Below are 15,502 nucleotides of genomic sequence, written 5' to 3'. Positions count from 1 at the left end.
TTTTGTCAAATCATTGATCGGACAATTAATTACATTACATTCATTAACAATGTAATTTTGACCAATGCACAAGTGGTTCTTCAGATGGGGTTATAGTTATTAGACTGTTACACTCAAGAAGCTAATGTGATAGCCAAAGAAGTGTGGAACTGAAGGATGGTAATAGTCTGAATTATTCTTATAGTGGTGGTGCCACATATCAGGATGTTTGGTGAATACACACACATTGTTTTAATCAAATATTCGTCGGTATTTACGAATACAGAGGTGTGGATATTTAATAGAGTTGAAATTGGAATTATTGTTGTTGATTTATGTGCTGAATCTCCAATAATTCAGAAGTCAATTATATAGAAGCATAGAGTCATACGCCTTTCAGCGAATATTTGTCCAACACTTATATTCATCCATATGCCAAATATTTGAATACTTGTTTCGTCATTATTATTCATATTCCTTCAGAAAAACTCATTATCCCTCATATAAGTAAATATAATGAAGATGAAAAAAATGGTAGTCTGTACTCACTGGAATAAGAAAAAGGTAAACCATCGGACCATCGGAAATCCCCTTCGTATGTTTTATCCGAAGCGCCAATCCAGTACGCGTTGTCATCACGATAACCAGGGCTGCAAATCAAAGAATGGTAATTATCTCATATCAGCATGTAAATGGGTAAAAACAATTGTACAGGATAATTTATTCATTCGTTGCAATTATTTATTGCTAGTGTCGACACTGAGAAACAATGTACCCACATAGACATAGCTAATGAAATTATATTCGCTTTGGACTGGCGTCAACATGTATTCGCTTTCGAAAATTCGCCAATTTCTCTAATTGCTATGAATGATTCATCGACATTTCAGCATTGAAATTACGAGCAATTGGAAATTCGAACAATATTAGTTTGATGAGAACAGTAGTTTTTGAGCGAAATAATAAATTGTCACCGTGAGTGATCGTCCAGTTAAGATGAATACAGATCAATCTAACGTGACGTGAAAGCATGTGAGCCCACTTCTTGTGCGTAATTCAAAAATCTAGCATAAGCAGTAGTGGATGGATGTAATCTGACGCAACATGGCACATGACACGTCGGACGAATATCAGAAGATCTAGAGCAGTGGTTCTTAACCTTTTAGTGATCAGGGACCATTTGACAAAATTGTTGTCTTGTCACGGACCACCAACTGTTTCGAAGTAATATTGTACGTAAATGTCAATTTTTCTAAATGAATAAACAAGGTTGTTGTAGTTATAAATTTGGATGAACGGCCTCGACTTCGATTTATGCCCCACCTCAGATTTTGATGATTATTTTTTTTATAGATTATGGAATTTTTCATGAGGAATCGAATGGTAGTAATCTCAATCTGCGGAAATTTATAGTTCATTAGCTATAATTTTTCGAAATGTTCGTTAAATTCACTCAATTATGACATTTGAATGTTTGTTCACTGTAATTCTCGATTAATTCGAATGTTTTTCTCAACAGAACTTAACCAATTGGGATTTTGAGGTTATTCATTGGAAGAAATGTGAATAATTGATCAATTTTGGCTAAAAATTGAACTGAATTGTTTTGAGGTTAGGTTAGGTTGGGTTAGGTCAGTGAAAAAACAATTTCATACATGAAAGTATCATTTTGGCGATTTCAGTTTAAGTTTAAAGGACCGAAAAGTGAAAATATAATTTTTCATGATAATATAATGATATAGCACGTATTTTCATGAAATTTTCGAAAAATCGTTTCTCTCAAATTAGAAGTTTGCCGGGATTGATAGTTGTACGAATAGATTCTGTATCTTCTCTTGCATCTAGGAAAAAATCGGCAAAAAAATCTGACGTAGGCACTTTGTCGAATTCGAGAAAAAGCACTCCACAAAATTTTCAAAAAATCATAACTGCCGAACTATAAGTTTCCGCAGATTGAGACTAATACCATTAGATTCCTTATAAAAAGTTCTATCTATAAAAAAATAATTATTAAAATTTGAGGTGGAGCATAAATCGAAGTTTTACCAGAAGCTTTATCATTTCAATGCGACTTTTTTCACTGCATACTCTTCACCAATTTATGAATCCTTGGTTCAGTGCTAGGTACTTAATGCCAAACTGGCATGTCGGCACTGGCATCAAACCGATTTCGATGCTTGTTTTTAATTACCAGTACCAGTGTCGATGAAAAGAGAGAGCATTGGGGTCTAGTCTCCCCATTTTTTCTATTGAAGAAACCCAGTTCAATAAACTTTCGTTTTGGTGGCATTCTTCTAAAAAACTAATATAAAATAATTGTTATCAATAAGTGCTCTTCAGTCTGGTTCAACCCTATGTCCTGTCGGATGGCTTCGCGGACCACTTCGGGTGCTTCCAGGGACCACCAGTGGTCCGCGGACCACTGGTTAAGAACCAGTGATCTAGAGCAAGGATTATAGGGTTATGAAGATAGGAAACGAAGCGACTGAAGTGATGTGAGCGCCATCTCGTGCTTCAAATGTGTTTCTTAGACGCTAAACTTTTTCTTTGAGAAAGAAGTGCGTACTTCCTGGACTAGGCCGGGAAAGATCACGTCGTTCTTATGTCATTACCATAGCAACCAATTAACGGCTGACAGTTCATATGAAATTAGTTGTCAAAAGTTTGCAAGTTTTTTTATTTCAATTCGCAATAAAATATGGAAAGCAACAGCGATTTGAAATTCTAAACGGTTGCCGAAAAAATATTGTACGCAACACGCCCGAAAATAGAGTTTTGTCTATTTGTCCAAAAAAATATATTTTCCGGACTTGTTACATTAATTACTATCTATTCTACCGAATATTTTTCAGAAATATATATCGCAAGATATAACTGGTTGAAGAAATACAAATTTATGCAAGAATTAAAATCTAACCACGATCGCGGTGTCACTTGACAGATACTAAGGGGCGAAGTTAAAGGGTACACGATCGATATAATGTAACGTGGTTACCTCCGAGAAAACTTATCTCGAGCGCCAGCTATTCTTTTCACTAGGAAGAATAGCAAACCTACCAGAGCAGCTGCTAGTCGGAAACAGAGTTCGCTGTTATCTAGGGTGGTAGCGATAACGAAGTAGTCAAAATCAAATTATGTACTAGTTTATTCACACCTTCGGAAACTGATTATATGTACAACGGAGATATGTGTAGGTATGAAACATGAGCGAATCTATCAGCAAACATACATTCGGGAAATTCTATCCGGTCACGAGCACTTTATAAAGTTTATACCGGGTACAGTGAAAAATCAAAGGTTGTTCAATAAAATGCGCCAATCAGAACTGACGAAATGGATACTAAGGATGATCTCGCGAAGTGAAATGACGGCTATACGGTTTCGGGATGTAATTAATTGTATTTCTCCAATGAAGAGAAACACAACCAGGGCGGATCTATACGAGACTTTTACTCGCTACCCCAAGGGCTAACGCTCCATGACTGATAGCGAAGAAAAGATCTATTTTTAGCGCAACTACGGGGTTTCACTGACGACGAGCGGTATCTCTTATTCTCTACCCCAAGGGCTTACGCGCCATGACTGATAGAAAAGAAGAGATTTCGGATTCAACACTTATGACGCGGAACGCGGACAGGGGGATTGACGGGACTTTCCCTTCAGTACCCCGAGGGCTTACGCGCCATGACTGATAGGGAAGGGAGAAGTCAGACTCGCGGAACAGGGTAAAGTACGATAAAATATATCAGAAAGCCATGCAGTACAGCAGTGTCAAAGAAGTAACCCGTGTAGGTCTAATTAAGAAACTGAACGGTAAAGACGGGGACCTATCTCCTTCATTTCTACCTAAAAATTAATTCCTAATAGCACTAATACTCGCAACACAAAATTATTTTAAAAATTGTTGAACGGCTTGTCGTGCACACAATTAACGTCGAATCGCAGAAAAGTACGGAGCGTAAAAGAGTCAAAGCGAAAGAGCAGAAATCAAAAAGTAAAAGAGTCGAACGTAAAAGAGCAGAAATCAAAAAGTAAAAAAAAGACCGTCGCGGGGGAAAATTTGCTTTTATAGGCAAATCCCCCCACACGTTAAAAATCTGAAAATTTCAGAATGCGACAAGAATGAAAAACGTCGTCAGCTCCGGTTTATCGCATATCAACATCAGAAAAACGTCGAAATCTTCAACGGCATGCAAGAAAAACAACGTTAAACACAAATAAACGGTTTTTTACATTTACTCTGCCTGTCGGAATGAATGTACTGAATATTTGAGAATTAAATATTTTCAAAGGCGGAAATATGAAACGAAAGGAATGCACTAAAATGAACTCCAATTTTTCTCAGAAAACTGGGATTCATTACAATAATGATAATCATTTCGATTTGAAAATGGATCGTGATAAAGTTGACGACCGTAGTTAAATCGGGGCGAATAGGAAATTGTAGAGTTGTTTTTTTAAGGTTTTTAGTTTTCTTTATCGTGAGGGTTTTAGTGACATGCTGAATAATTTTTTGATATTGATTATCGATCATTATTACTTTTCGATTTCCTTTGACGTAGTGAGGTTTGTTGATTTTCGGCTTCTTCCAATTATATTCACCATTGTTTTACAATGTAATATTACGCGAGTGAAGCGGCAGGTTTAAGCTTGTTATTTTTTATATTCACACAATATAAGCAAGTTCCCTGGTACCCTGCTGCTTTTTCTATCATACAATTTTCTTTTGACTATATGTTCAAGGGGTACCAAAAACAAGATTGGGAATCTCAATATCCCGAGAAAACGAAATTTTATTATTTTCATTTCAGATTATCTTTTTATGTAGACATTTGACTCTTTATAATCTGTTCCGGTTTTTTCTTCTATGTAGAAGGAATAATTACGCAATGAAACTGTTAACTTTTTCGATTCATCGGTAGTTTTATTCTTTTAGTATTGCGTGATGTTCCATTATTCAAGAATCAACGGAAGCTGCACGGAAGATATTTCAGTTTGACAAATATTCAATTAATATACATTTTAGACCATTATAGTGGTCCTACCAAGCTTTATGTTTTACCGGTAAATTAAGTCTATAGAAAATTCTTCTTTATATTGTACGAGTGGAATAGTCGACATCCATTATTCAATATTGTCAATATCGTGTAAATAATTAATTACTATCTCTATGGCATCTAATATGGGAAAATTGGTGGGACTGATGTTACCTCGATCGGAAGCATAACAATGTAAGCTCACATTAATCATGCATGCCTTTAATTATCTCTGTCTGAAATCAGGGAGAATTAGTTGGTCAATAACCAACGCTTAAGGGTTCATCCGTTCGATACATTGGACTGCAATATCGTTATCTACACGGTAGTTGAATCCAATGTTCTCGATAGGATGGAGGTTGGGAACAGATAGTGATTAAGGACACCTATCTACAGGAGATTGTGATAGGAGCATAGAAGGCATTGGAGATGTACCTAATGTCGTGGATATGTTATATTAATGGCCATATGGAACGTTTCATTGAACGAGATCAATTCCTCAAACGTCTTTTTTATTTCATAGGAATTCTACGCTTAAACGTCGTTTCAGAGCTTAATCTTCGTTTAATCGAACGGTGCATACGGCCATGAGGCGCTTAAAAAAATCGATGAGAAGTTAAGCTCTAATCGCTCTAATCTATGTATAATAAAGAAGTCTTTTGTGTCGAGCGCATCATTCAAAAATAAACAATGATATGGCCCAATTTCCTTTAAAATTTAATGGAAGTAATTTTTTCACATAATCCAATCAAACATAAATTTCTGTTAAAACAAGTTAATTGAGTTAAATGGGAATAGGACAGCCTTTCAAAAACAACTTTTTAATTAAGCGACATTTCGTCTGTATATTCAGACTTCTTCACAGCTAAAAATATGATTTCTACGATCCAGAAACAAAGCAACAATCGATGGAATGGCGACACTCTGGTTCTCCAAGGCCTAAGAAGTTTCGTGTCCAAAAATCTGCTGGAAAAGTTTTTGCTTCAGCTTTTTGGGATTGCCATGAAGGAATCATGATTGATTTTTTGGATACGGGTAGAACAATTACCGGAGATGACTATTCGAAATTACTGACCACTCTACGGAAAAAAATTGAAGAGAAAAGACGCGGAGAGCTATCCAAAGGTGTTTTTGCAGGACAACGCCCCTGCATACAAATCTCATGTTGCCATGCAAAAAAGTCGTGATTCAGGGTTTGAATTACTAGAACACCCCCCTTATTCACCTGATTTGGCTCCATCCGACTATCATCTCTTTCCACAAACAAAAAAGTTTAAAAGGTCGTAAATTTTCTTCCAACGAGGAGGTAATAAAAGCTGTGGAGGTCTGGTGGTCAGAACAAGAAGAAACATATTTTTTGAAAAGTCTAGAGACGTTGCAGGTTCGCCGTAATAAATGTATCCAATTGAACGGAGAATATGTTGAGTAATAAAATATTTTGACATTGAAATTTTGTTTGGTTCTAAAAATTTTTCAATATATCCTCGTAGTAGAGATACTCTAGACTTCGTTAGGTCCTCTCTGATTACAACCCCCGTTCCTTTGAGCGTTTTCTTAAGACCATATAAGATCTCCTTCATCTCAAGTGTTTTAAGCTCCAAAAAAACAGCTCTAACTTGACCTTCCTCCCTTCTTTCAACTGTGTAGCACAAATTGATGTCATTTGTTGTGATATCAATTGCCATAACGGTGGTGAAAAGATTCAAAATTTCACTGCGTGTATTTTCTTCACGGCTTTCCTCTAAGTTGAAGATTTTCAGATTAGTTATTCGTTAAGCCTGATCCAGACTATCCAGTCTTTCATTCAGAGACGATAATTTTTTGTCGATTGTATCGATGATGGCTTTCGATACGGTAGATATAATATTTCCAATGAATGAATTATTTTTCAAACATTTATTTATTGCGAATTGCACCACCAACTCAATTTCTTCTCGTGTTTCAAGAGTTAAAACCATTTTGACTATTATTATTAACTTGTTTATTAGCACAAATTGTCACAAATTTAATATCAATGAGGATCTCGGATCGAACGACAAAAATGATTCGAATTATAATACATTTATATCTTGTTGATCTAGACGTTCATTTAAAACGTTTATGAGTACATGTTTGATTGTGTCGAAAGATTTTCGGTAGTCAACAAATCCGATGTACACGTTTTTATTGCTATCCCTACAGCCCTATAAGAGGACATTTATGGCAAACAAAACTTCTCTCGTTCCAACCCCCTTCCTAAAACCAAATTAAGAGTCAGTAAAAGTAAAGACTGCCACGTTTTTCCTATGTATTCTATTATGGATGATTTTCAAGAAAATCTTCAGGGTATGACACAATATCAAACTAAAAGTGCGATTGTCATCACAACTTTTCGGATGGGCATTTTTGGGTATGGCCGCAAATATGGGAATATGTTCAGACTGATAGATTGTGTTAAATATATCCACAAGTACTTCGATATTATCTTCATCTATCAGCTTTATGAGTTCCGATGAAATCTCGTCAGGTCCATAATAAGCTTTAATATTTGTTGCTATTTTGACCGCATACAGCACTTCGTCCTTAGTTATAGAACCCTGAAATTAGTTCGAAACCTAACTTCCAAGATATTTGATATGTATTCATTGATCCATTCAGACACAAGTACAGTGTATTGGACAAGTCATAAAATAATTCAATGAATGAACAAAACAAGAAGATAAAGAGAGAAAAATTAATAACACAATTATCATTCCGATATTCACTGATACTATAATAACATTTATTCAAAAGGAGCGATTTCAATCTTTTAGAATAACTAGACAAATTTAGAGTCTTCATTGAATCAGGTAGATGATTGAATAATATTATACCCTGATATTCAGCAGAAGTTTCATATTTTGCTGTCCTATACTTGGGTATGAATAATGTATTGGTATTTCTTGTACCATAATTGTTGAAGCTAGAAAGTTTAATGATGCTCCCCTCATTTTTCTTAACAAACAGAAGGCATTCGTATAAATAGATGCAGGGAACAGTCAGCACCCCAAACTTCAAACAAATAGGTCTACAGGATTCCCGAGGATCAAGACCCAATATCATCCTAAGAATGAGCATCTGAGCTATAAATACCCTAACAAGATCAACAGAGTAACCCCAAACCATGATATTGTAGGCAAGATGACTATACACCAAACTGTAATAGACACTCAAAACAGCTGAGAGTGGAAGATTATTTATCTTTCATTCTGCGTATTGCATAGAAGGATGAACTAAGTTTTCCACTAATATAGGCAACATGGTCAGACCATCTTAAGCAATTGTAAATGTAGACACCTAGGAACTTCGTGGAGTCCTTGGAAATTAGGAAGTTAGGGCCATAGTTAAGAGTTGAAGGACCTGATTCTCTCAATCCGAAATTTATCACTTCTGTTTTTTCTAAATTGAGAACTAGTGAATTCGTTTGACACCAATTAGCAAAAGCTTCGAATAGCACATAATTCAACAAGACCTTTCAAACTCTCAGCGGTAACCAAGAATGAAGTATCATCGACGAATATCACAATCTTCACCTTGATATGATATGATACGATCTGCTATAGAATTGGGACCAGAAATGACTTCAGAACCATGGGAATTTATCTCAAATTGAAAAACGAAGAGGTCAAGCAACAGATATATTCTAAAAAGAAGCTCCTAGAGGGCACAGGAATAGTAATTCGTGAAGACCTGACCAAATCAAGGGTTGAACTTCTCAATGATGCAATCTCAAAGTTCGGACTGAAGCAGGTATGGACCGAGTCAGGCAAAATATACCTGAACGCCGACAATAAGGTCACAATAATACGAAGTAAAATGGACTTAGACAAATGTATTCAACACTAAATCCAAAATGTTTCAGTCAAGCGAATTATTGCTATTTTTCATTTTTTTTTTCTTATTCTTTCTCTTACTTTTACTTTCCAAGGTTGTAACTTCAACTATGTGTGTTTGTTCGTTGATATTCCATGATTTCAATTTCTCCATTCATGTGTTCATGCTTTTTTTGTATTGTACATCAGTGGTATACTGTGTGAATATGAATAAAACATATTCTTCAAGGGGGGATCACTTCTATTTCTAACTTTGTTAGTTCAGGTTGATGCTCGAATTCATCAACGAATTGGATAACCAAACCACAGAAACTGAAATATATGAAGATTTTCATGATTATTTTCGGGCGAAGTTGGACAATGAGAATCATACTTTGTGGGTGATACATTTTAATATACGAAGTCTAAGAAAGCATATAGATGTACTACTTGTGAATATACAAACGGCCAAATAGATTCGGTGAGTAACTTTTCAATTCTTAACTTCACCCAATAATACAACGAATCAACATTAAACAAATGCGATGGAACCATGATTTTTATCAAAAACAACATATCAGCGGATGTAACAACAGTGAAGATAAATAACAGCCGTTTCCTAAGAGCTACATTCACCACTAATCATCTTTCCAAACAGAACAAAATAGGACTGACAGCATATTACAGACCTCCCGCGACAAACACTACTGAATATACTGACGATTTATAAAACTATCTGTCCACCCTGAATAAACAAAAACATAGAAATTTTTCTAGGGAATATAAACATGAATTTACTGAATATCCATAATAATGAAACAAACAACTACCTCAATATTCTAGGTTCTAATGATAAAAAGTACCTACATACAAAATCATCCTGACAAATTTCCACTTTTCTACTGAAGCACTTATTTGTAAATGTGTTTCGGGCATATATAAATATAAGTTATTGTTGTAGTTCAATCAAATGATGGTGTTATGGTTGTTTTCATTTCCACTAAATGTATATTGGTGACACTGACTGTCAATGAAAGAACTGTGTTTTCCGTTTCCGGCATGGACAGTTAGACATGTGCATATTAGCAAGTATCGTTGTTGTGGAATAAAGCTTCTGGAGTTTAAGTAAAAAGCTTTCATTAATCCTTTTATTATATTGCTAATTAAGAAACACTAAATCAAAAGATCAAAAGGTTATGGGCCCAGTCACGGCTTATTAGTGTTTCAAAAATATAGTAATCTGTGAAGGATCTGCGTTCTTTCTACTCCGATACCACGAGGTCAATATGGAGGCCCTTTCTCCCATTAAGTTGAATAACACAAATTGGAATATATGGAAGTTCCAAGCAAGGGTATCTCTATTATCAAAGGGATTGTATGATATCACCTGTGGAAATGAAAATTCTCCCATTGAAGCAACAGAAATCCCCAAATGGAGGTTAAAGGATGCTAAAGCCCAAGAAGCCCTGGTCATGAGGATGGAGGAGGAAGTTATTTCTCACGTCATGCAGTGTGAAACCGCCAAGGAAATGTGGCTTAAACTGGAGAACATCTTCGAAAGAAGATCAGAGGTCAGCACTCATTTATTAAACGAACAATTCTATAATCTCAAGTTCGAGGGTGAAAATATTAGCTGTTTTTTAACCAAAGTCACCAACCTAGTGGCCAAACTAAAGCAGCAGGGTGAAGAAATTCCTGAGAAGATGGTGATGACAAAAATTATTATGGCCTTACCTGAAAAATATAAACATTTCCAATCTGCATGGGATAGTGTTTCTGCTGAAAATCAAACACTGAATAATTTGACAGCAAGACTCCTTATAGAAGAAGAAAGATTTGGTAAAGAAGAGTCTTCTACAGCCTTAATGTCAGTTCGAAAAGGAAATACTGCCCAACAAAGTTCACCAATAAAGAAATGTTTCATATGCGGCAAAGCTGGTCATCTCAAATTTCAATGCAAGAATGTTGAATGTAACTACTGCAAGAAGAAAGGTCATCTGCTGAAGAATTGTTTCCTGAAGAAGAAGAAAGAAGAGAGGGATAAGAATAATGGACATCAATCGACAAATCAAAACAATGGGAACTATGCCCTAATCACTGGTTCCTCCCAAGAAAATCTGGAATGGTATCTCGATAGTGGAGCTTCACAACATATGTGCAAGCAGAGGGAACTGTTCTGCAATTTTATGAAACTAAAAGAGGCAAAATGGGTCAAGATTGGTGATGGTACAAATCTCAATGCACAAGGAATAGGTAACATTTGTGTCTCAGCTTATAATGGTAAATGTTTTCATAATGTTACTCTTTATGATGTTCTATATGTGCCAGACTTGAAAATTAATCTCTTTTCTCAAGGTAAAGCATTAGACAAAGGTTTGACTCTGGTTTCGGATGCTAAAAGTGCAAAATTTGTTAATAATGAAAATATTATTGTAGCTGTAGCAAATCGTTCAGATAAATTGTATAAAATGGTATTTAATTTTGATGAGGGGTCCAATGGTTGTGAACACGCAGAGCATTATAGTTATAATGAAAATTTAGAAGTTGATAAATGTTTTTTAGTGCACCAAACTCAAGATATTATGTGGTGGCACAGAGCTTTAGCTCATCAAAATTTTAAGTATATTACAAATACATTACAAAATCAAAATATGATTTTCAAGAACGCTGATCAATTCTGTAGTCATTGCATTCAAGGTAAGCACTGTAGAGAACCATTCAAAATTAACAAAAGTAGGTCAAAACATTTAGGTGATTTATTACATGTAGACTTATGTGGTCCGATGGAGCAACCATCATGGAATAATGCTAGGTATATTTTGCTGCTGAAAGATGATTTTAGTAATTATAGATTCCAATATTTTCTGAAGAATAAATCTGATGTATATGAAATATTGAGAGAGTTTATAATATTTTTCAAAAATCAAACAGGTAACTCGGTTAAAGTCATAAGAAGCGATAATGGTACAGAATTTACAAATCGTGCTGTGAGCACATTATTGAAGAACAACGGGATTAAACATGAATACACAGTAAGTTACACCCCACAACAAAATGGTAGAGCTGAAAGAGAGTTTCGAACGATTATTGAGGCAGTTAGAGCAATGCTTGCAGATAGTAACTTACCAAAGATTTTTTGGGCGGAAGCCGCCAACACAGCAGTTTTCTTGATAAACAGAACAGGTGCAAGTCCGGTCAAGGGTAAGACACCTAACGAATTAGTATATAATAGAGCCTTCGATGTGAAAATGATAAAAGGTATTTTTGGTACGAAAGTTTGGTCTTATATACCTAAAGAAAAAAGGAGAAAATTGGATGTGAAGAGTCGACAGGGAATATTTATGGGTTATTCAGACAATGTAAAAGGATACAGAGTCTTTTATGAAAGGAACAACAAGGTCGAAATAGAAAGAGAGGTAATATTCACACCACAAAATGGAGAAAAAGATATGGAATACTTGATACTGAACAAAGCAGAAAATGATGATGAGGTAGAAGATTCTGGTAGTGTAACACAGACAGAATTAGAACCCACCTCAGAAACTTCAGACTTGTCAAGTGAAGGTTCAACAACGATTTTGGACACAGCACAAAACAGAGGTGAACGACTGAGGCCACATAGGACACTCAAACTTCCTCAACATTTGAGGGATGATTATGAATTAGGCTACTTCAGCCTAGATGGGGATGAACCAATGTCCTACGAAGAAGCAATGGAGAGTAAGTATGCTTCAAAATGGAAGGAGGCAATGGAGGATGAGGTGAAAGCTTTATTAGAAAATAACACTTGGGATATTGTAGAGGAACCAAACGAAGGTGAAATTATAGACAGCAAATGGATCTTTAAGATAAAAAAGGATGATGAAGGTAAGAATGTAAAATTTAAATGCAGACTTGTTGCTAGAGGTTTCAAACAAAATATTGATCAGGACATTTATAGTCCAGTGGTTAGATTGAACACTATTAGAGTAATTCTGGCTGTGTGTGTTCACAGGGGTTGGACCGTTTATCAAATGGATGTTTGCAATGCTTTTTTACATGGGGAATTGAAAGAAGAACTTTATATGTATTTGCCAAAAGGTCTTAAAACAGAAAGCAACAAAGTTTGCAAACTAAATAAGGCAATTTATGGTTTAAAGAATGCTCCAATTTGTTGGTACGAAAAGTTTGATAAGTTCATGTTAGAACAAGGTTTTTCAAAGAATTTATATGATGAATGTTTGTACATGAAAATTGACAATGAAGAACTATATGTTGCAATTTTTGTTGATGACATCTTAATAAGTGGTTCTAATCATGAAGATATAAAAAATTTAAAATCTAATTTAAGTAAATATTTCAAAATGAAAGATTTAGGTTTGCTGAAATATTTTTTGGGTATATCTATAAAACAGGAAAATTCAGATACAATTATTCTAAATCAGAAACATTATTTAGAAAATGTACTCAGGAAATTTAACATGTTTGAGTGCAAACCTGTGTTTACACCTATGGAACCGAAATTTGATCATATCGCATTAAAGAGAGATTGTTCTGAAAGTTTTGAAATTGAAAATCAGTGTAGGAGGATGATAGGATGTATAATGTATGCTATGCTTGGTACAAGACCAGATTTGTGTTCTAGTATTAGTTTACTATCACGTTATCAAAACTGTGCAAGTAAAAATTTATTAATAGCACTCAAAAGAGTTCTAAGATACATTAAAGGAAGTTTGGAGTTGAACTTAGTTTATAAAAGAAGAAATATCAACTTGATAACATGTTATGCAGATGCAGATTGGGGTGGTGACACAATAGATAGGAAGTCAACAAGTGGTTTTTGTTCATTTGTGTATGGTAATATTGTGTCATGGAGCTCAAAGAAGCAAAATACGGTTGCCATCTCAACTGCTGAAGCAGAAATTATAGCCCTAAGTTCTTGTATTGTTGATGCTTGCTGGTTAAGAAATTTGCTATCAAATATGAAACTAATTGAATCAGATATGAGGGCAATTGTATATGAAGATAATCAGTCTGCAATCCGTTCATGTAGTTCTCATGAACAATTGAAAAGAATGAAACATTTGGATATAAAGTTTCATTTCATCAAGGACAAGATTAAGGAAGGTTTGGTTGAAATAAAATATATTTGTAGCAGTGAACAGATTGCAGATATATTTACTAAACCCTTAAGCAGAGTTGTTTTTGAGAGGATAAGAGAACTTATGTTGACAAAAATTTAGTGCATTAAAATATTTTGTTTTTTGTTTAGAAAGATGTAAGATGTTTTTTTTGAATCATTGATTGAGGGTGGGTGTTGTAGTTCAATCAAATGATGGTGTTATGGTTGTTTTCATTTCCACTAAATGTATATTGGTGACACTGACTGTCAATGAAAGAACTGTGTTTTCCGTTTCCGGCATGGACAGTTAGACATGTGCATATTAGCAAGTATCGTTGTTGTGGAATAAAGCTTCTGGAGTTTAAGTAAAAAGCTTTCATTAATCCTTTTATTATATTGCTAATTAAGAAACACTAAATCAAAAGATCAAAAGTTATCCACTCTCAATGATTCCATACAAGACTGAGAATGTTGTCAGAGCGGAATTGTCCAGTCTCGTTAGAATCCTGGTCTGAATTTTAACCATATCAGGAAACTGCGCTGTATAAGGACAAACACGGCATATGCCTTACTGGTTTAGATATCACACACAGGCTTCAACCCTAGCATGAGTTTACTCCGGTGATGAATCTGAATATAGAATCAAACCATTTGTTGAGGAAAATAGCTATAATAGATACTGGACTTTTGTAAACCAATTTGAGAATGGTACTAATGAGGAATATTGTACTATTATTATTTGAATAAATTTTGATTTGATTTTTTTGATATGGTATACAAGGTCATCTATAAGTAGTATAAAAAGGAGAGGACCTAACACCTAACCTTGAAGAACACCAAGATGGATATCGTGCTCCTCAGAGTATATGTTATTTATTTTCACATGTAGTTTTCTATTTCTATCATGAAATATTCCGCGAAAACCAAGATTGTACAATTCATTCACCAAAAATTCAGGTGAAATGGTGTCGAATGCTCGAGACAAATAAAAAAATATTCCAGCAACAAACAATCCCCTATCTAATGTACACTGAACGAAATGTACAAAATCCAAAACGGCAGTCTCAGTTGACCGTCCCACTCTAAATCCGTGTTGACTATCAGTAATGGGCAAGTTTCCTAAAACTCCAAAACCGAATTTGAGATTATTTATGGAAAGCCTTTTCTACTAGTTATTCAACACGTGAAAGATTCGCTTCAAAATTCAGACATTTCAGAAATACACCCTACGAAACTTCGACTATGTGAAAGCTTGTGACGTAGAATGCCTTTATTTAAATATAGTAATTTTTGTTAATTCGACAACACTGGAACCGACCAAGAAGGTAAAGACACAGATTACAGAAACAATTTTTTGTAATCTGTGTAATCTGTCAAAATGTCGATGACATTTTGTGTCATTGTGTGTTTTTCTTGTCAAATGTGAATAATGTGATCATCAAACTTGATATTTATTACATCTACGGTGATCAGAAAAAAAATGACGTAGAATGTTCACAAGAGCACTTCTGAAATCAGAATTTTCGTAATCGAATACAGACAAAATGCAATATGTT

The 15,502-nt window shown here is 34.9% G+C and overlaps 1 protein-coding gene across 1 annotated transcript in view; it reads right to left on the bottom strand.

Annotated features, from left to right (window-relative positions):
* The window catches only part of LOC123322790 (bone morphogenetic protein 1-like), a 206,672-nt gene that overhangs the window by 169,904 nt on the left and 21,266 nt on the right, over positions 1-15,502 (bottom strand). The window contains exon 3 of the mRNA XM_044910808.1: positions 529-629. Within this exon, the coding sequence (XP_044766743.1) occupies positions 529-629 (101 nt within the window). The remainder of the gene's footprint in view (positions 1-528; positions 630-15,502) is intronic.

Source organism: Coccinella septempunctata, chromosome 1 (assembly GCF_907165205.1).
Source record: "Coccinella septempunctata chromosome 1, icCocSept1.1, whole genome shotgun sequence".
Lineage (NCBI taxonomy): Eukaryota > Metazoa > Arthropoda > Insecta > Coleoptera > Coccinellidae > Coccinella > Coccinella septempunctata.
The sequence above is the reverse complement of the archived record's forward strand: the minus strand, read 5'-3'. Positions and strand labels throughout refer to the sequence as shown.